Raw genomic sequence first — 22653 nt, 5'->3', positions numbered from 1 at the left:
TTAAAAATAATGTGCCGTGTTTTTACTCTGATGTATGTTGATAGTGCAATTGTACGAGGCTAAGGAGAAAGTAATATCTCCAATTTGCTTTCTTGGATGTCAAGAAATACTTGAATATCATGACACGATAGTGCCTGATGAAGTCAAAGAGTTAGTTGGTGAAACTATCAGACGTATTTAATTTTTAATGGAAATATGTTGTTTTGCTCAGCAAATAATTAATATGTAGGCCTATTGAATAAGGAAACCATTCCATAATATTACCAAGACCTTTCTCTTCATATGTTGTAGATTTGAAACTGTCATTGTTAAGGTCCAGGAGCTATGGAAAGAACTTTGGCAACCAGTAACAACACTATGTCAGAGCGGCTGAAGAAGCGTGATCGGGGAGTGACGATTTTTTACAAGGAGGATTGTATAGACGTCAGTATGAGAAACGTTGGACTGTTCGTGGTCGTACTGCAAACCACACGGTAGCGAAAATTGTTTTGGTTGAAAAACAACAAACTAGAATGCCACGCAATTCAACGGATAAATGAGATCGCAATCATATTGATGAACTGACTGTAGATAACCGGCGTATCGCACAGTAGCTTCCTATGAAGTATGGTTGAACAAATACTGTGTGCTTAGGTTTTCTTAAAGTTCCCCTTTTTGCTCGCACTTCCTTAATTTTACTATTTCGTTCCTTATCATCATTTTCATCATCTACCTTAGCCTCGGTACAAAATAGTGGAATGTTGAACTAAAAATATATGAAATATTATATATCATGAATACGAGTGCCGATCATGTTGCAGATATGGGATATCGGAATTTTTGTCTATGGTGGGTGCAGCAAAAACTGAGCTGTGCATCGCCAGAAATTTTGGGACTGTGCATCGCAGAAAAAGTTACATAAGAGTCTTCTGGAACGTTTATGGTATAGTATGGAATTTCTGCCTAAGAGCACAACCATTCCTTCTGATTAGTACTGTACGTAACACTCTCACACTACTGACAAGATGGGTTAGACAATTTTGTTAAGAAATAGAATCTCTCATCTAGCACGATATTAGCATTGAGGCAATGAGAACTAAAAAGTTTCATTGCCTTTCATATGTCTTGAGGCATACAGTCCAGATCTGACTCCATCCGAATATAGTATTTCTCCTATACTTAAGGAGCACCTGAAGAACTTTATTTTGATTCTGATGATGCAGCGAAGCAGGAAGTTATGTTGTTGTTCCGTCGTTAAGATGAATTTTATAGAAGTGGTATTATATCCTTCGGAGAACACAAAAATTTTATTTTCACAACCATTCACTTTCATTAATCATGTTTCTTCTTTAGGAAAAAAAATATAGCTGAGACACGTGAGACTATGAAATGTCTGTAGTGTGGAAAAATAATTATTGCACTTTATAATAGAAGTTCTAGTAATGTATATATGTTTGTTTTATATTGATAATTTTAACCGTTTCCATGACGCATTACTTTTCAGCATGCCCACGTACTATTCATGAAAATGTGTTAATATTAAGCAGGATTCTGCTCCTGCACATATGTATGTCAAGAGAGAGAGAGAGGAACGGACCCAGGATTTCTTGAAGGGGGTGCATCAATAACTATCACTCCATTTGATTTCAATTTATAAGTTTTTAAATGCCTTTAGGCTATCCCTTTAGGCTATCTGTGATGTGAATGAGGAATATTACTTTGTTCAGTGAAACCTTTTCCTTCAACCTTCAGAAAATCGACTTAAACTATTGCTTTTGCAAAACTAAGCTTTCTTTTAAACCTCAAACGGACACATGACAGTAGAAAGTTTCGGAAAACGTGGCTTTTTCACTGCTAGATTCTCATTTTAGATAGTGTTTATTTACAGTGAAGGAGGTGCATATGCTCCGGTGAACCCCCCTTAAATCCAGCCCTGTATAACAAATGGCCACATGATAGCCTCGGCCTTAACCCTTTTGTCTTCTGTTGGAGGACAAAGTTCCCTGTGAAGCGACAGTCTAGCACTGCTTCCCTAAAATGTACCGTTCAGAAAGCGAGAATAGACGATTGCTACAGAATTTGCAGATTTGTATAACATCACAAGTTTGATACTTGAAATAAGAAATGCTTGCATTTTCTGCAGAATACTTAATTAAGAAAACGTGCGCATTGCACATCCCCATTCTCTCTCTTGATTCTGAGAAGTTCCAATCGAAACTCTTTCAGAACTTTTGTCTATACTATAAACTATATATCTCCCTGATTTCTCGAAATGTTTGTTATTTATCAGATTTAAAGACAGAGAATTGACAAATGTTCGTTGCGTTGCGTGGTTTTTTGCCCGTCGAGCTGTTTCCCCGTTGTGGCTTTTACCCATAATAAATTTCTACTTGTGGTTATTGCCTGAAAATCACGAGTCCTGGAGTCCATTCAACTCCTTGACCCTATTAGAATCTTGGATTGTGAACAAATGCATTAAAACCAATCAAAAAGATGTACACACTCGAACAATTTTCTGAAATTGCTTTTCTTTTATATTCAACACACAAACAACAACACACCATTATATATATTGTATATTATATTTTAGATAAAGAACTATACGTTTTAGATATTATATTTGAGCTCAGAATTACGCACAAATTTATTTCGAGGGGGTCCAAATTCAATATGAGGATATAGTAAAATTTGTAAAATCATCCCTAAAATTAGACTGTTTAAAAAGTGGAATTTCGTGGGGGAGTCCTGGCACCCAGGACCCAACATTTCGTACGTCTTTGAGATGAGAGGAAAACAAATTTTATGGTTACTGTAATGTATTTCCTGTTGGTTAAATTCTATTGCATCCTTACCTGCTTTTTTCCTTTCTTTGAAAAATGAATATGTACAAAAGTAAATTTTAATTTGCAATCTGTTTCCAAGCATCTTATATACAAAGGATAGTTTTGCATGTTAAAGGAAATATAGTTTGTGTGAATCATAAACTGACATTATTTCATTGTTTATTTTATTGTACGTGTTTCGCGTTTCTATGGGCGTAAAAGTTATCTTATTAAGTTTTAACTAATCGTTCAGCGTTTCATTCCAGCTTCATTGTTTTTTTTTTTTTTTTTTTTTTTTTTTTATTGTACTGAATGTGAATGACTGATGTTTGTATTGTTATTCTGTATAATTTTAGTTCGTGTGAAATTTGGGCATATTCCGAACCAGATCTGACAAATATAGTTCCTAGAATTGTTCATAACAATACACAACTGAGATCACAATTATTCAAATTCAGACATTAGCATCTTTCTCGATGGTTAATTCAACAATCCTTAAATACAAGTATCTGAATATGTTACTAGAGAAGAAGAAAGAATATTTCCATTTTATGTAACTATTGGGGCTGTTAAGAAAACCAAATAATAATAATAATAATAATAATAATAATAATAATAATAATAATAATAATAATAATAATAATAATAATAATAATAATAATAATAATAATAATAATAATAATAATTGTAGATACATGGATAATAATATTAAACGATAGGATTTTTATTAGCTGAGGCAACCAATGTCGAGACGTGAAACGATGAATTCCATCATCCGGTGAGGAGAATAAAAACCGAATCTAGATTGGATCAGGATCAGAAGTAGGAGATCAGAAGTCGGAGATCAGAACTCGGAGTTCGAGATCAGAGTTTATACGAGAACTCTCAGTTTTAAGAGTCGACGGTTACGAGTATTACGAACTACCATCTTATGATGGTTGGCTTTTAGTCGGCTAGTTGTGATCAAGCCGAATTGCCTATATAAGTCGCAGTAGTTGCCTATTCAATCAAAGTGAGCAGAATATATTTCATGGTCATCACCTGGGACTAAAGACCTGAGATTGTCCCAAGATACGTCAACGTCGTCCAGAGACAAGCCCAGGAGTGGACATTCGCCATCCCAAGAAGCCTGAACATCTAAAGGTATGTGTACCTCAGTTATAAGTGTTACTTGTGATCAAAACTCCAGACATTTGAGTACTGTGATCTGAATGCATTAAGCCATATCCCCTATTATAACACAGTTACACGTTACACTTTCGAATTGATCAGAATACATGGAATTCCAGATGAAGTGGGTGTTTCTTTAATTTCATGAATTATCCTCTCACAAATAACTAGATTTATTAAAACCTACTCATTTCAGATAATGGGTAGAAGTAACTTCTCAGCGTCAAATCGCATTCATCCCCGAATACTATAGGCACGACGCGAGGAGGTTGTTGTTATAATAATAATAATAATAATAATAATAATAATAATAATAATAATAATAATAATAATAATAATAATAATAATAATAATAATAATAATAATAAAAGTTTATAGCAGTTCTTTAGTATTAAAGTATAGTTTAAATTCCGAATTTACCTTTTCAAGTATGCTAGTGCAGTAGTTTTACTTTATACCATTAACTCTGCTTTCCTATTACTAGCACAAAGATATACATTCAGTGAAGGTAGAAAAGAAGTATATTAGAAACTGTAATTATCGCATTCTTTCGTGATTGATTTGGTAAAGGGACTCAGTCCCTGTGATTGAACTTGGCCACGACCAATCAATATTCTTCTTTCGTGCTAAAACTACGAAATTCACAAACGGAAAAATCAGCAAGTCGGGCAAAAACCACACAGTCGTTTCCCCATATTTCCCCACTATCTCTGTAGGCATTTTTAAAGTTAAAACAGTTAACTGATGATTCAGTTGTATTAATGAAACTTGAATGAAATTTGACGTCAGGAAGAGAGAATAAATTCATGTACATACAAAAGGTTCTAAACAATAATATTTAATTTTACTATATACGAAGATACTTACTTGAATTCTTGAAGAGGCGTCTCCTTCAACTCTTCAAATTTCGTTGTTAACTTCTCACTTACATCTTTTTCACCATAATCTGCACGTATATATGGTATGAGAGCACGTAACTTTTTAGCTATAGAAGTTGCTTCTTCAATAGTATATTTCTCCACTTCTGTTCCAAGATTTAATACATACCGCTGGCAATGTAAGTATATTAATAGTAAGTCAGCAAGAGGTTGCACACAAGATAAATTTATTGGTGGTGATACACTTCATTAACACAGTGTGGCAATTAGAAAATGAAGATGAGTCTTTGAAACACAAATGAATAACAGGTTTAATCAACTTACCTCGGTTTATTCAAGGTAGGAGCCTGATTTGTTTCTACACAGCTGTGCACTATCAAGTAAGTCATAGACTTCTGGAAGTCCTAGATTATAATGGTGTTTAAGGTCATCGTCACTGCTTTAGGATGGTGGAAGCATTGTTAGAAAAATGGCCCTTGTGTGGTGGTTTTAATTTAAAAAAAGTAGAGTAATCACAGTAAAAAGTGAGATCTAGCGAGTATGCGGTGTATAGTAACAAAACTTTTTCTGGACCAAAATCTAACAAACAATCAATTATTTTTTCGAGTTTGTGCTACTTTGTTAAGGAATGGGGCATCCGTTCCTTTAAGTCCTTCATTATTATTTGACAAACAGTCTCCTTATTCATCCCCATGTGTTGTGTTTTACACTAAGATTTACGTTTTGTTTATTCATAATGATATCTTGAGCTTTATTAATCATTTCAGTTGCTGTTTAAATCCAAATTCATCCCCGCAAATTAGGGGAAGGTGAGATGTGTATATATATAAATGATGGAAAATGACCGATATTAGTGTCGAATCCATAGTTTTTGGAGTCGCTGAGATGAAGAGTAACTTCAGATGCCGTTTAAATACAAATTCGGCGCCATAAATTGGGGGCGTGGGTTCGATGGTGTCTAAATCCAAATTCATCCCCGCAAATTAAAGAAGGGGAGATGTATATATATAAATGATAGAAAGTGACCGATATTAGTGTTGAATCCATAGTGTTTGGGGTCGCTGAGATGGGCATTGACACTCCCGATGCCGTTCAAATCCAAATTCAGCGCCATAACTTCATTGAGAGCAAAGGATTGATATATAAAAATGATCAAAAATGACCGTTATGAGTGTCGAATCCATAGTTTCTGGAGTCGCTGAGATGAGCAGCAATACTTCCGATGCCGTTTAAATCCAAATTCAACGCTGCAGCTTGGGGGTGGGAGAAGGGAAAAATGATCGAAAATAGCCGATTTAGGATTTAGATTTCTGGGCTTTCGGCATCTAAGGCCATTTAGCGCTTCACGTTTTCTGAGGGATGACGTCCCTCGGCGAGCACACAATCCGGGGAAAGGGAAGAAAGGATGGGGAACAAAGAAAGCGGCCTTTGACCTATAATTAGGGACCACCCTGGCATTTGCCTGGTGTGAATGAAGAAAACCCAGGAAAACTCATTCAGGGTGGCTGATCTGAAAATGCGTTTTACACTTTTCGACCGAGTGCCCCGAAAATGGCCGATATTAGTGTCGAATCCATAGATTTCGGGGTCGCTGAGATGAACAGTGACACTTCCGACGCTGTTTAAATCCAAATTCAGCCAACATCAATACTCCTAAAGAAGGAGGGTAACGTAAAAGTAATTTAAAATGACTGATACAAGTGTCAAATTATTGTTTTTGGGGTACCAGTACATTATTGACAGTTTTGGTGCCCTTTATGTTCAACATGAAACGTATTCTTCCCGTGAGAAGAACGCTTGTTTTGCTAGTATTTATTAATAACGAACGGAAGTTTCACATGTTAATTTTTTTTTAAATATATTTCTCGCTGCTCAAATTTACACTTATGCGGTGTATATGTATGTGTAAATAAGATAATCTCTCCTTCTGAGTTGTTCTAAAAATATACAAATAATAAAGAGGGATTTTTACCCGAAATGAGAAAACTAAAAAGTAAACTTAAAACCTGTTGCTTTAAGTACTTTTCCTGCTAGCTAAATACATTGTATATATGCTGCAGACACGTTACAGCAAATAAGATTAACATCAGGCGAAGAAATAATTTTTAAATTGTATTTGCGGTTTTTGCCGATATTTTCGAAAGTTTTTTTTTAATGGGTTCAAAGTTTCCGCAAATTTTACACAGCACAAGTAACCTATGTATCTCCATAAAATATATATTTCATTTTAACATACCGGTATTAATGATTCTGGCACCGTTATTTTAACTCTTCCCTCTCATAAAGCAGGAACTTCATAAGATTACTTAAGATCTAAATGCATCTATCTTAATTTTATTTTAGTATCTTTTGTAGCCATAACTCCATTCTATTATGGTGTTAACATTAAAAGAGAGGTGCACATACATTTGTTGACACTAATTTTCCCTATTCTAATACAAGGAACATAAACACTCAATGATCTTCACTGTAAACTAGTAAATATAAAATATTTTTTCATTTTAAAAGCATAACGAAGTAAAATATTAGAAAATTTCAATTTTTCCCAATTTTTTCCGTTTTTTTCCAAGCTCGGGAAAAACGGTAAAAAACTGTTTTTTACCCAAAATTTCCAGGCCTTCACAACACTACACGTGACCAACAGTTTTTGGTAGTTGCGATTACCACATATTCCCCTAATTTCACGACTTTTAGCAGTATTGTCAACTTTAACATTCATTATCATATCTCCTAAACGGTGTAAAATATCAAATTGCTATAAACGAAATTATGATCATTACATCTTTTTACAATAATCTACGTAATTAGATGTGATACTTATCTCAGCTCTTTTTCGAAATAAAGCCCTTTGCAAGAAGTCAAATTTTGAATTCCTTGTAGCTTTTTTCTTCTGTTTCATAAAAATACATCATATGCTGACCATAGTATTTGACACTAAGGTGCTTTCGATGTGCGACGCACCATCCGTCTCACTTGCGTCATTACTGTTGTAGAGACCTCCGAAATTGGAAAGTTTCTGGATTTTTGTGATATTATAGCATAGGTAGTTTCCAATACTGAACAATAAAAATGGTATTGTTTGTTTTCCATTTGTATGTAGACTTAAAATTTGTAATAACTTAACGTAGTGCTATTCAAAAAATACAACTTTGTGTTGAGTTGGCAAAACTTTTCATCCGGTGATGTTAACCAATACGTGGCTAGGTGTTCTCCTTCCTACAGTTGCTTCATGCAAAGTTTCGCTTCCCTCCCTCTTTTAGTTTTTCTGTTATTACGGTTGGACATTATAAATGATGCACCCTATATATATGCGAAATGGTGTATAGTAGTAAATCAGAAGGAGGCCCGCACGCTGAGAATTAGTCGACGACGTATGGAACCGTCCGCGATAGCCACTTATGTCATACGCGTACCTCCTAGTGGTGCAGACTGGTAACTTCCTGTCCATGGTGAAACTTACAGGTTTCCCTAATGATAGGAAGGCGAACAGGGAGGTCTATCACCAACATGCCTGGCCGGCACGGTGATTTTTGCCAAATACCTTCAACTTGTTTAAACAATCATGCTAGGACATAATAAGCCAAGACCCTCATTCTCCGGAAGCCGAACTGTGTCTGGGCAAGGCAAGGTTCAGAATCACATGCAGGCAGAGGGTGCTAAGAATCCCCGGAGTTACAGACTAGGTTGTCATTTAAAACTGACCATGGCTACAAACAATGCAATATCCCTGACTTCAGAAGCAAGATTTCAGGAACTGGAAGAAGAGCTACAGAAAGTCAACTGGAACATCGTCGGATTGAGCGAAGTAAGAAGAAAAGGAGAAGAATTAATCGAATCGAAGAACGGACACTTATTCTACTACAGAGGATCAGAATGTGGCAAGACCGTCCTTAGGCAGAGTGGGATTTCTTATCAACGAAAAAGTGAAAAACAAGGTCCTTGAGGTAGATAGTATATCTAGTCGAGTCATGGGCGGCGATTAGGAGGGGCAAGAGGGGGGCAACTGCCTCCCCCACTTTTTTGAAGTGACCACTTAACTCTTTTAAATTATATCATATATTTTTCGGGGATAGGCTAGAATCTTCATTATTCAATTTTAAAAAGTACCAAAAAAGCTTTTTACTTCCGTTTTTTCTCAAGACTGGAGGCATTATAGAACACGTTACATATGCTTTCACGCCTTTTTGCGTCGAGACATAATGTGATGACGTCATAACTTAAAAAATATTTTTTATTATGACTTTTTTATTACTTTTTGCAAAGCTTACTTTTGCTCCTAGAAGATTGAAATTTTGCACACACATTTAGTACAAGCCTTAGTGTTTTTCAGACTTGTTTCAGATCTCTGCGTTAAAACAAGGGGGTACAGAGGGGCAGAAAAGTACAAGGGATATTTTTTATACAAGCAATCCATTTTTTCATGATTTCCCCACCTCAGGTATACGATGCAGACATGTGAATGGTACCGTTTGAAAGTATATTCTATTCCGAAGGGAATGATGTACAAACAATGATCATAGGATAAATAGTGATGTCTCAGGAAAATTTTATATTACATCCGGGTCATCTAGAGCATTGTGGGAATGTTCTTAGCTCATTGGTAAACATTTTCCCGCACGCACGCACGTCCCGTACTTTCCCGCACGTTTTCAAAATAGAAGCTTGAAAATTTTTTATACACATTTAGTACACCCCTTCGTAGTTTTCAGTTGATTATTTTGAGATCTTGCGTTAACAAAGGGGGTCCAGAGGGGATCAAAGTTTGGAAAAAATCAGAAAAAAATCCAGATTCCCCTCAAAATTTCCCGCCTTAGGGATATGATAGGAAAACGTAAATGAAACCGTTTGAAAGGCTGTTCTATTCTGAAGAGAATAAGGTACTAACCATGATCCTAGGATAAAAAGGGATGATGCTGTAGCTGATTGATGAAATTCAATAATTTACCTTTTAAAACTCATAATTTAAAATCGTTAATGTATATAGTTTCATTTAGAAGTGTTTTCATATATTACTGGTTCATAGAAATGGTACCATATAAAATTTGTCTTTGCGTAAGTGTGTATTGGTTATTTGTCTTCCCGTGGAGTTAAGAGAGCTACAGGAATTGCGTTTTAATTGCAATTCAAAGGAATTAATATTACAATTGCGTCGTAGCATATGTTTGTACTATTTACTGTTTTTCATTTTCTAAGAGTAATTGCATACATTTAATGGCAATTCAGCTCCTCCGTGGCTAAGCGGTTAGCGTACGCGCCTTTGGCGTGGGAGACACGGGATCGATTCCCGGTGGGAGCTCATGTGGTTCGGATTCCACGTTAATCAGTAGGTCCACGTCTCATATAGCCTCGCTGCTGAAAGTGACGCTAAACTAAAAATCAACTCAACTCATTTAATGGCAAGTGGGGAATTAAAAATGTAAGTTGCTCATTAATCCCTAGTTTCAATATAACTTCTACAAATAAAGCCTCATCATTCATTAGTATGATTAATAATATCCTTTCTATTTATTTGTTTTACAAATATATTATTAAATAATCTGATCACACAATTTTCCAGACAGAATTTTAAGATGTTCATGAGCAAGGAATCAAGGGTTAGTACCTATGTGCGTTGCTCTTGTCAATTTACTTAATTAAATATGAAACACGATATACGGTATTTTAACTGGAAAAGATAGTATCCTATTAGTTATTCAACCTTTCGTCAAACAAAGTGTTAGAAACAACCACTAACACTAACATTGATATACACATATTCAGATCATACCTCCCCCCCCCAATTGTAACGTCCAATTGCCGCCACTGAGTCGAGTAGCAAGGCTTGTAGTCAAACTCTCCCAGAGATATACTCTACAAGTGATTCAAGTGTATGAACCTCCCACAAGCCATTCAAAAGAGGAAGTGGAAATGAAAGATAGGTTGTTGTGGAAAAGAGTTGGAAAGACCTTCATCCAGCAGTGTATTGACAACATTTGACTATGATTATATATATCGGTCTGGATAATTCCTTAAACCGCTTGGGATAGACTCTATTGTTGTGTGCCTCAGAACCACGAGGGTGACAGCATAACTCTCGAATGCCTGGAGCAATTTCAATCAAACTTCGTACACGTATTACTTACAGTGAGGAAACAAACACTATGGGCGAAAGATAGCCCTTTCATCCCTAGAAAGGTCGCAGGAGGATGATATATAAAAAATAATGTATGTAGGTGTGTCTGTATGTATCTATATATTGTCTAGCATAACTCTGGAACGCCCGGAGTAATTTTAACGAAATTTTGTACACATATTACTTATAACCAGGAAAAATGTTTTAGGGGTGAGATACACCTATCATCCTCAAGAGGGTCACAGGGGATGACACATACAAATATCTTTTCTAATCGAAAACGACTGGTATTAGTGTCGAATTCTTAGTTTTCAGGGTCACGGAGATAAATGGTGACAATCCAGATAACGTTTCAGTCTCAGTGGAGGTCAGATACCCCTACCATCCCTAAGGGGGTCACGAGGGAAATGACGTACAAATAATCGAAAATGAGCGATATTCCTTTGGAATCCATGGTTTTCGGGGCTGTGGAGATGAATGGTGCCAGACCAGATGGCGTTTCTGTCCAAATGTGGCTAAGAAACCCCTATCAACCCTTCGGGGTCACATGGGGGATGACGTGTATAGTCGGGATGAACCGTATAATCAATCATTGAAATGTATATTGATAGGGTAGTTGGGACTTCAAATATTTTTATAAACCTGATCTCCCCGTTCGAAGGACGGGCATTTCAGCTAGTTTAACCAAGAAAATACAAACCAGGGACATACATAGGCGATAGGTTCTGGTGGTCCGGACTCAGCTCCTCACGCCTCACAAAAAAGCTGCTTTCTGTAAATTAGGTCTAATTTTAGGGGCGATTTTACAAATTTTAAAATTCTTTATCCTCAAATTGAAATTGGACCCCCCTCTAGAAAGAAATTGCTGCGTATGCGCCTGATACAAACAGTAGAGGGAAACAAGGTTGGATTGATTGTTACTACCATTTTAAAAGTGATCCGTCCAATTAAATAGTGTTATTCATTGGTTAAGCTGAATTTAGGAGACAATCATTTTCTCCTCTGCATCGATCGGCATCAGAGTGGATAAATTTCGTAATAAATTCCAGCGAAAAATTGTATGGGTGCTGAACGCCTATCAAAAATCCTCTATAAATGTTTGATCCAGAAGCACCCATCTACTTAGTTAATTATTAGTGTTTAGCGTTTCTTTCCAGCTCCGAGGCTATATGTAACTTGGATCTACAGTTTGAGATGGGATCCGAACCACCGCAATGCGCCTAAACTTAAAACCTCTCTCACTGGGAATCGAACCCGGAACCTCCTGTGTGGCAGACATCTCCTAGGCACTAGACCTGTCTCAAATCCAGTATCATGTGTAATTATAATATGCGCTTATCCTAGACACTTTTGTCCGGTTATCAAATGAAAACGACCGATTAAGTTGAAAATTAGGTATATGAATACAGTTACAGCAGTAATGAAAGTGGTGTTTAATTTTGTAAATTTGAAAATGGTTTGCATCTCCTTAACATGCACAACAATATGTTCAAATAATATTTCTAACGTTAAATAAACCACTTGTAGACCTTGTAATCAAATTTTATATTTAACTCAATAGTCGTAACAAGGTACAACACTTTTTAGTAAAACCACTGTATAAGATGTGAAGTTTCAAAACTATAAGAGTATCTTCATCAGACTTAAACACACTTATCTAGTGTAGAAGTCATAGTTAACGTTAATAGCCGCCATATTCGGGGCGTAGTGATATCAAGTACTGTAAGTCATCAATGTTACACAACAGTAACACAGTATTAATTGAGCGTAAGGAAATACTATCAGGCCTATATAGTCGCTGTCTATTCGAACGCATCAGTTTGATGCAGATACCTATGCTTCAAAAAAACGTGCCAAAATCATAGGTCATAGGGTTTACTTATATATAGTTAGTGTGGCCATGAGACGAAACCTTTGGTGTTTCTCGTCTCGTCGCAAACATGAGATGCTGGTGTCGTCTCGTGTCTTTGTCTCGAAGTCTGTGCGTGGTGTCGTGTCGTCTCGTAGAACGTTACGAAACAAAACTCGTGATTGAAATGAAGAGAAAACCGACTATATGCTAGTCATAACCCGAACAAGCCTGCGTAACTACCGTCGCGGATCTCTTACGTTAGCCTTTGCTTTATACAACTGGGTAGTATTGCTACGAGAGGAGACGGATATTGGGGCTGTCGAGTCTCGTCTCCTTCCAACACTCGCGTGTCTCGTCTTGCAAATAATAGACAGGTCTCGTCTCGAAGTGTTTGCTTGTTATCGAGACTAGACATGAAAAAGGGCTCGTCTCCTGACAACACTAACTATATGTAGGTAACCCTATGGGCTATGATTTTGGCATGTTTCTTTGATGCATAGATGCCTGCATTACACTGGTGTGTTCCAATAGACTGCGATCATAGGCCTGATAGTGTATCCTTACGGTCTGCGCAGGTGCAGACAATTCGTTTTATTTTCGTTTCAAAGCTATCATGTATCTACTATGGCTTGCAAAGTTTGCTTGTTCTCGGTGGAGCCGTTCCCGAAATAGCACGACAAATGTCATTTTTGATGAATCGATTGGCTCTGAATCGAATCTCAGAAACTACAAATTTTTCGACAAATTCTTGCTAGTTACTTAGTTATGCAGTGTCCTATTAATCTACCAAGTTTCATCAAAATCGGTTGTTGTGGCCCATCTCTTACACTTTTAAAGTAGTGTAAGAGATAATAAAAAAGGACTTGAACCATATAAATATTGTTACTTTACTATTTCAACAGAAACGAAGTTACAACTGTGCTGACGACCTCTACGGGGATGGAGATTTCACAAGTTTAATTGGTCTTCGCATAGAATTTGTGTGAAAGACCATGAAATCTACGAGCAGCCCTGTCTATGGCTGACCTAATTCATTAAACGGATGTCAGCTTCTTTTTAATATTTTCGAAATAAACAAATACATGTATTCCTTATTATAAGTAGAAGAATGCAGTTGGTAATAAGTTAATAATAAAAAGTCTTCAATAAGAAGCTATAATCTTTAACAGAAAATGGATAACGAAAATAAGAAGAAACGCAATTATTATAGCAATAATAACATCGTTAATAAGTAAGCAGTGGTTAGTATAATCATGACTTGTTTGAGATCTTTTTTGAGTACTCTATTTAGAAAGTTCAGAATATTTAGTTTTTCTTTTTCACATAGTTCACTGAGAGTCAGCTTTGTTGGGTTCTTAGATTGTACGAACTTTGCCCATATTACAAGTACCTTTGTCCTCTTGACCTGATTTACAATCGTGAAATTTAAAACCGAAAGTTATAACAGAAGAAATTGTTTTACAACTATAAATTTTGGTATTTATATTTTGTACGATCTTGTACTTAATGAGAAATTCCCATTTGTAATTGTGAAAGTTGTGAATATTTGAAAGAATGTGAAGAAATATTTTTTCATAGCCTTGTAAATAATAAATAAAATTAATATTTTAAGTAAACACTTTCATAATTTTCTTTAAAAAGATTCTAAAGTGACGGCTTATATTTTGATGTCCCTATTCAAATTACCCATCCCGAAAACAGGTTCGGATTCATTTTAACCAGTTTGAAAATACTTATTACCAAGACTTTTTAATTAACTTGATTGTTATTACCTACGATTACAACTAGCATGTTCGAAAAAGCGTATGTGTGTCACCTTACGAAAAGACAAGCAAGCTGCTAGTTCGCTACTAGCAGGACAATGAATGAAAGCTGTCACTGATTATTGGCAACGAAAGATTCAGTTGTTAGTGCAGCACATTTTTTTTATAAACTAAACTTGTAAACTTGTACTCGAGCATCTAATTTTATTTGGTTCGATGAGATTTATCGATTTATACATATATAATGTGTTTGACAATGTTATTTTTAAAGGAAGAAAATCAACATTCTGCACTATACATCATTAACTGAGTAATGTAGTCTTAGAATTGGTGTAATAAAGATCTTAATGACAGCGACGACGACTTCTGTATAACTTTGGGGAGGCTTTGAAATATGTGTAGTTCCTTGTCACAAATTCGAATAAAGATATCTACATCCAGGGAGGCCAATCCCCAAGATCAGCGCGCATGGTTAATGACGATATAATTCAATTTCACTTTTATATCAGTAAGTAGCTGTAACAAAGCATCAATTTTCATATCTACGAATAGGATATTTTACTACATGTTCTAGAAAAGTTTACATGGATTTTCACACGCACGTATAACATTTTGTTTACCTCAATTATATCAATAGAATGATATATGTCTCGTCATTGGAAGACTGTTAGGACTACGCGTATCATTCTTGGAAATGTGTGTGTCAGTGTGAAGAGAAATCAAGCAACAAAAGGTACAATCCAATAGTTAACAGTTGATATTTTTCACTTTAGGAATCTGTTATCAGAATCACAAAATTATTTTATGCATTAAGCATACAAGTTACAAAACACTAGTTACTAATGAGTATTTACTAATAGATGAAAAGTGAACTCAATTATACTAATTTTCCTTTTATATCAACTAACCTTGGATCATATTTAATCCACATTAAACGTATTAACTACATAAAGAGAAGCTTGCTCTGAAAACACTGGTCAACAGTGAAAATGCTTTGGAGATAAAACTAACCAATTCTTACTAATTTTAGGATGCAGATAAGGAATATGAAATTAGTTTTTGAAGATTGGTTCGGGTTTCAAAGAAATACGTTATCATTCGATGTGCTTTGCTGGGCAAATTAAGGGTTCGTGGCAACAGGAGCTGTCTACTTATTTCAATAAACTTCCATTGTTTGACGGTTAGTTTCATTGCTATCCTCAGGGACATACGCAGGGGTGGGTCCTGAAGATCTTGACACCCCGACTTGTTTGTAAATTTAGTCTAATTTCAAGTGAAATTTTACAAATTTTAATATAATATAGCTTCAAATTGTATTTGGACTCCCGAAAAGCTTAGGGCCTCTCCCGAAATAAGTTCCTGCGTAGTCTCTGGCTATCCATATTACTCGCATTTCATCGCTAACAAAGAAATATCAACCACTTCACGGTTTAGTTTGTATGAAGAGTTTGCCAGAGAAAACATGTTGTGCAACGTTCTTTCGTAGTTACAATTTGCCATCTTGGACGTAGTGGTGGTGAGATATTGTCGGGTGGGTGGGTGTTATTACTACTATTATTATTATTATTATTATTATTATTATTATTATTATTATTATTATTATTATTATTTTATTTATCTTTCTATGATTATACTAAGTAAAAACACGTCGCGTAAATGTGTTTGCAGTGCAGAGCAAATTGTTGTTTTTAACGAAGTGAAGCAAAAAGTGGAATTTCGCTCTTATCATAAAGACAGCCTATCACTTGTACTTGGGCTGTAAAGTGGGAGATGTGGACAAAAAGTGAGCACCACATGTATGTTATAATACTTGTTCTACAAATTTACGGAACTGGCTACACGGAAAAAGGCCATGCGTGCCATTTGCAGTTCCAATGATATGGAGTGAACCGACAGATCATACTTCAAACTGCTATTTTTGCATAGTTCTTCCAATTAAAGGTTTATCCAAAAAAGAAAAAAGTGGGCTGCTACTTATTCAAATATTCCTTGAAACGTTCGTCACTGTGCCACACTCTGAAGAACTAAAGATTCCACAACTTCCCGTACCTTACTCCGGTGTTTCCCCCGATAAAGAGCAAAGGGCGAACAATGTCGACCCACATTGTCAAATTCTGCTGCAGATTCATCGTCTTCCACCGATCCTAACCTCACAAAACCAAAATATCATTGTCTATTCACCATATGATACTCAACCTGAATTAAATTACCTGGGGTTGTCAAAAAGTGGCGCAGAACTGCTGGCATCCAAACTCAAGAAGGGGGGGGGGGAGCTTATTCTGAAGATCTAAAAGTGTTCGTGTTTTGAACACGTCAGAATCCCTAAACAGTATTTTCAGTGGAAAGTGACATATTACGTTGTAACAATGTAGGCCTAACTGGTCTTATGAGTAAACTTAACATAGACGATAATCTCGAGGAATGGCGGCTATTCATAGACGCATCAAAACATTCTTCAAATATATTCTGCGTAAACTTCCACAAATTGCTGAAACTAAAATCAGGTAAGAATCCTTATTGGCACTCAAATTCGCTAACTCCTCAATGATCCTGAATTTGATGCATGTTAGAAAATGAGGAGAGGATTACATGAGATTCTTTCCGAAAAGTGGTGACGAATGTTTTTGGAAAACGAGCGGTCTCAGAACTAGAAGGAAGTAGAGGTGCACCAATACCTTCTACCAAGCAATAGGGTGTAATGTATCACTAGAAATACATATGTTGTAATCCCACATAGATTTCTTCCCAGAAAATTGCGGAGCAGTCATTGATGAACATGGGAAACATTTCTACCAAGTTATATCTATGAGGTAGAAACGATATCAGGGCTACTGGAGCAACTCTGCTCTTGCCAATTGTTGTTGGACAGAAAATTCCCAATTTTACCCCATTTTAACTACATAGCTCCTAGAAGGGAAATGTTCCAGCAAGCGACATTACGCATTTGTTTTTTTCATTTTACCCGCAATCTTTATGGGAAAAAAGTACAAGATATTGGATTGGCTCCACTTACAAGGCTAATAATGATATGAGGAAATAGGTTGGGAGAACTTCCACTCGTTCGTCTTGAAGACATCCTTGATGCATTCCCATATATACAAGACAATGCACCCGACATCCCAGAGGCACAGGGTTTCCTAGACTACTCGGCGAACACCTATGTTAAAGTAAATGCACATTTTACCAGTAAATGCAGCAATATTTGAAAGTTTACTTCAGTATTGGATTGTTATTTGACTCCTTACGTTGTACTTATTGTATTTTCATTAATGTTTCAGTGCAACAAGAAACAAATTTGATAACAACGCTGAAAAAGCACGGACAATGCCGAGGTTTAGCATTTCAAGCTTAATAGGCAGTAGACATAAATCATCCCTATATACAGGGTGTTTCAAAACAAAACTGATAACATTTGAGTTATGATTTTAGAAACCAAGATAAGACAAAAAGTATAGACCAATCTGGGTGCACATTTCAAAGTTATAGGCTGTCGAAAACATGAAAATATGGAATTTAAAGGTCCATAGCTCCAAAACTATGGGACCTACCGTAATCGGATCAAAACTTCCCTCAGCAACCAATATGAGCGCTATCCAAAAATCCATGTTTCAGAATCCTAAGATACTCACGCAAGAATTTTTATGGAGGGAGTTAGGCTACAGGCATATAATTTGAAGTAGTCACAACTATCTCTATAAAAATTGTTGCGGAAGTACCATAGGATTCTGAAACTTGGATATTTGTATAGCGCACATATTAGTTCCTAAGTGAAGTCTTATCCCGACTACGGTAGGTCCCATAGTTTTGTAGCTATGGACATATAAACTTCATTTTTTCATGTTTTCGGCAGCCTATAACTCCAAAAGGAAGCATTTGTGCACCCAGGTTGGTCTATACTTTTTGTCTTATCTTGGTGTCAGGAATCACCTCCCAAACGTTGTCGGTGTTGTTTTGAAACTCCCTGTATACAGATTCATTCTACTTTTGAAGCAAGAACTTTTGAAGAATGCGGCTGCTGGAAGCAAACAATTAAACTTTGCGGAGAGGATTATGGGGCGTTTAGACAGTCGTATTCGGGTTCTTAAGAGTAGGTTTACGTGTGTCGAGATTGGCCTTATTCCGTACTTTAATGTAGTATCTCATCGCATTCATTTGGATAGTTCAAACTATAATCCAATGAAAATAAGGTGATATTTTATATTATTATTGAGGATCGTGCCATTATTGTTCAATGCAAATTATGATTTCTTTTATTTATGTGCTCTGTGTGTTTGTAATTTGTTCTTGTTCCAATAAATCGCGATTGCTTTTGGGTGACAAGGCTCTATTGCGAACCGCACTTCTTTAGATTTATGTTGGTGTTTTGGTCTTTTCGCCGAATATTTCTAATATAGAATTGCTACCAAAACTTCTGATGCGATTCTGCAAAATACGAATGAGTAAACTTGGCAACATTGCACACAGATAAGGCTTTCTGCGAAATAGGAGGTAATTGAAATATCTACGTGTATTTCCAAGAATGGACGAAAGATTATGCATTATGGTTCATTGGAAAATTAAGTTCGAGGAAAGAAAGATATACTCATTTTCTAATTGCCTTACTGTGTATTACGTATTACAGTACTCTTCATGGAGGAAATATGTGTTGTTTTAAAATATGCTAAGAATAACACATAAGCTATACGCTCGTATATAATTTGGAATAAATCTATAAACCCTATCTAGAACTCTCGTTTTATATAGTATTCTTATAACGTTACTGCATTATGTAGTTTCGAAAATATTTTGTTATATTCTATTATTTAGGATAGAATTAGTTTTTTGTTATCATTGATTTATTAATCAAACCACTCTGGTTAATGTTTAGCATGTTCCCAGACTGAGTTTTCTTTTCTAATCTTGTTCTGGGGGAAAGCACAATTTCAAAAACTGTTCGTTTTCCTTTCTTTCCAGTAGGCCCTAAATTTTTGAAATCGAAACCGAAATAAGTTTTGGTTCAAATTTGCGTTGATAAAAAAAAAAAAAAGATGGCTGTCCTAGACATCTAGATGTATTAGTGCTATTTGCTTTGGAGTATCCATGGTTTATGTGGAAAATAAACTAACTAAATTTTGAAGCTATAATTCAGTAGGATAGGTACATAGTTGCAGAAAATCTATTACTAGTATATATACTATATCATATCTAGGTAACATTTGCCTTAGCTAATTATTCTCGTTCCTGACGTAACTCGAATGTAGCTGTTTTAATAGATACGTGGTATAGGTTGTAATTTTAAAATTTTGACTCTATAGAACGGGATATAACAAATTGTGTTGAAAAGTCAAATTATCACTTGAAAGAAATCATCAAATGGTACAGTCACTCTAGAATATATATATATATATATATATATATATATATATATATATATATATATATATATATATATATATATATATATATATATATATATTTCAACGATATTGGATTCACTTCATTTTGTTTCGGACAAACAAATCCCTGAAATCGCTTATAAACAAATGTTGTTTTAAAAGCACATAATTCACCATTGCAAACTTTTGTTATCTACTACCAAAAACATATTTGATATAGGCAAACAAACCACTTTTGTCTTATATTTAATAACTAAATATGTCAATAACAGCTTTATAATGCGGCATAAGTCATTTCTCCTTTTTTAAAAAAAGGAATCACCTGGGGTAGTCAACTCATGGGGATGAGCATTTTTGGACTAGTTTTTCAGAAGCATTTGAAATTTGTTCATATATCATAAACATATAGTTTATTAATACAAGTACAATATTGCGAAAGTAGTTTCTTGTTCAAAGATCCACAATGAATAGTTTAATCTTGGGTGTGATTTTTTATTAGACGAATTTATCGAATAGAGACGATTTTGTTCACATATCTTGAATAAATATATCATTAATTACCCTATAGAAGTAAGTCATTTCACCTGAAAAAATCCAAAGCGAGTAATTTATCCTTGCGAGTGAGATATTATGGGACAATTTTCTCAAAACCTTCTCTGACAGTTTTGTTCATATTTTATAAGTAAATATAATAACAACCCTACAAAGTAGGAGAGTGTCTACCTGCACTTATTCTGATCACCATCAAGGGTGACCTTCTTAATGGACCAACCTTATAGTGTAAGTACGGCCGGCCCATGGGATGTCCTGAGCTGTCGAATCCCAAATCTATTTGTCTTTGCTATATTCATGCCTAGGCCGCCCCTCCTAACGAGTAGGGGCATACTTCCATTTGCAGTGACGACATTCAAGCGTTATAAGACAACTTCACCTCCCCGCTGAAGAATACAGCCCCAAGTTACCGATTTCCATAGTGGGACCACAGTTGGCAGAGTTTAATCAAAAGCAGGAACTCCAGGATGACCCGGAGAGGGGACTTGAATCCTGTCCCTGCCTACCTACTTGCAGTTCAAACATCGCCCAGAGCTACCACAGCCAAGTAACCACCCCTTGGATCCAAGGACACGTCTTATTAATCTCTTTATGAGGTATCCCGAAGGGTTTTCTCCCTAGGTAGGGATGACAGAGTCTCAATCCCTGTCTAACTCATTTTACGGAAGTGGCACACCGTACATTACCATTACCAATGAGTGATGTAGTCCATATGCACCAGGCAGATATTCCTATTTGGAAGGCACCAATCGCCCTTCCCCGGTACGAGTAACTACAATAGCGTATCTTGCTGCCCGCTAAGACACTGTGGTGAAATACCACGACGCTCCTGGGTCCAATCATCCATGTCATTGATTCATTTTGGGGGCTGGCAGCCTCTTTTGATTCATTGTCTCTTTCAGTAGGAGTTCCCATCACCACCTCTTATCCCACGCTTATCGGCTAGGACTATGAGGGACAACCGGACATAGAAGTCGATGTTTTAATGTTTTCAAGCCGCACCATGATGTCTGAACATGGATGTTGGACATAGTGGTCAGCGCTAATGGCTTGAGCCCCTTCCCTTTTCTCAACACGGATTGGAAATAAGGTTATAACAAGCCTTTAACATGGCATAGTACATTCCATTCCAAGGAAAAATCCAAAAAGGTTAGGTTCGTCTTGAAGATAAGTTTTCTTCAGAATTTTCCGGAAACGCCAATTACAATGTTGTTCATGTTTTAGAAATACATGCTAGAAATAATTGCAACATGACGATTTACTTTAATGAATGGCATTGAGAAAGAATAATTTGGATCTTCTGGTTGGAACTACTCCGGAAAGAATCATCAGAGGAGAAAATAATAACGTTCATGGAAACCGGAATATACGAACTCTACGACGTGAGTAAACATGAAAATTTAAAAGTGGAAATGGATAAATGTAAAGAAAACATAGTGGGCTTGGATGAAGTAAGATGGACAGGAAAAGATGAGATGGTACAAACTATTCTATTCGGGTGGCATTAAGGCCAAGAATGGTGTCGGGATAGCAATGAAGAACAAAATAGCAAGAAGTAAAACCAAAATGGGATGCTGCAGTGACCGCTTGATGTTTGTAAAACTAGGTACAAAACCAGTGGATATTCTGGTATTACAAGTATATATGCCAACAACCGACCATGATAACAATGAAGTAGAAATAATATATGATGAGATTAGTGACATATTGCATCAGGAGTGAAGAGGCAAGGTCAACGCCATGTAAAGGGAGACTTCAACAGCGTAGTAGGAGAAGGAGCTGTAGGATAAGGTAGTGGAACAGTTTGAACTAAGTAGAAGGAACGAACAGGGTCAAATTTTTATCGATTTCTGTACGCAACATGATATGGTGGTAATGGACACATGGTTTAGAACAGATGAACCCAGTTGTACACACGAAAAAGTAAAGGAGATAAGAAATGCTACCAAATCGATTACGTTCTTGTGAAGCAACGTTTCAGGAATAGTGTGAAAGGTGAAGAAACTATGGGAGCAGACATTGATTTGAATTACAATCTCCTATGGCAAAAGTGCAAACATGGTTAAAGTCGATAGAAAAATGGCAGAAGAAATCGAAAATGGAACTTAGAGCGACCAAGAAATATCGACAGTATTGTAAAAGAAAAGATT

At 36.1% G+C, this 22653-nt stretch overlaps 1 protein-coding gene across 2 annotated transcripts in view; it reads right to left on the bottom strand.

Annotated features, from left to right (window-relative positions):
* The window catches only part of LOC145662522 (aminopeptidase N-like), a 154247-nt gene that overhangs the window by 28102 nt on the left and 103492 nt on the right, over positions 1 to 22653 (bottom strand). For both annotated transcript variants that reach the window (XM_081728181.1, XM_081728182.1), the window contains exon 11: positions 4839 to 5020. In XM_081728181.1, coding sequence (XP_081584307.1) covers positions 4839 to 5020 — 182 coding nt within the window. The remainder of the gene's footprint in view (positions 1 to 4838; positions 5021 to 22653) is intronic.

This window comes from Thermobia domestica, chromosome 10 (genome assembly GCF_964235325.1).
Source record: "Thermobia domestica chromosome 10, izTheDome1.hap1.1, whole genome shotgun sequence".
In the NCBI taxonomy this organism is placed as follows: domain Eukaryota; kingdom Metazoa; phylum Arthropoda; class Insecta; order Zygentoma; family Lepismatidae; genus Thermobia; species Thermobia domestica.
The sequence above is the reverse complement of the archived record's forward strand: the minus strand, read 5'-3'. Positions and strand labels throughout refer to the sequence as shown.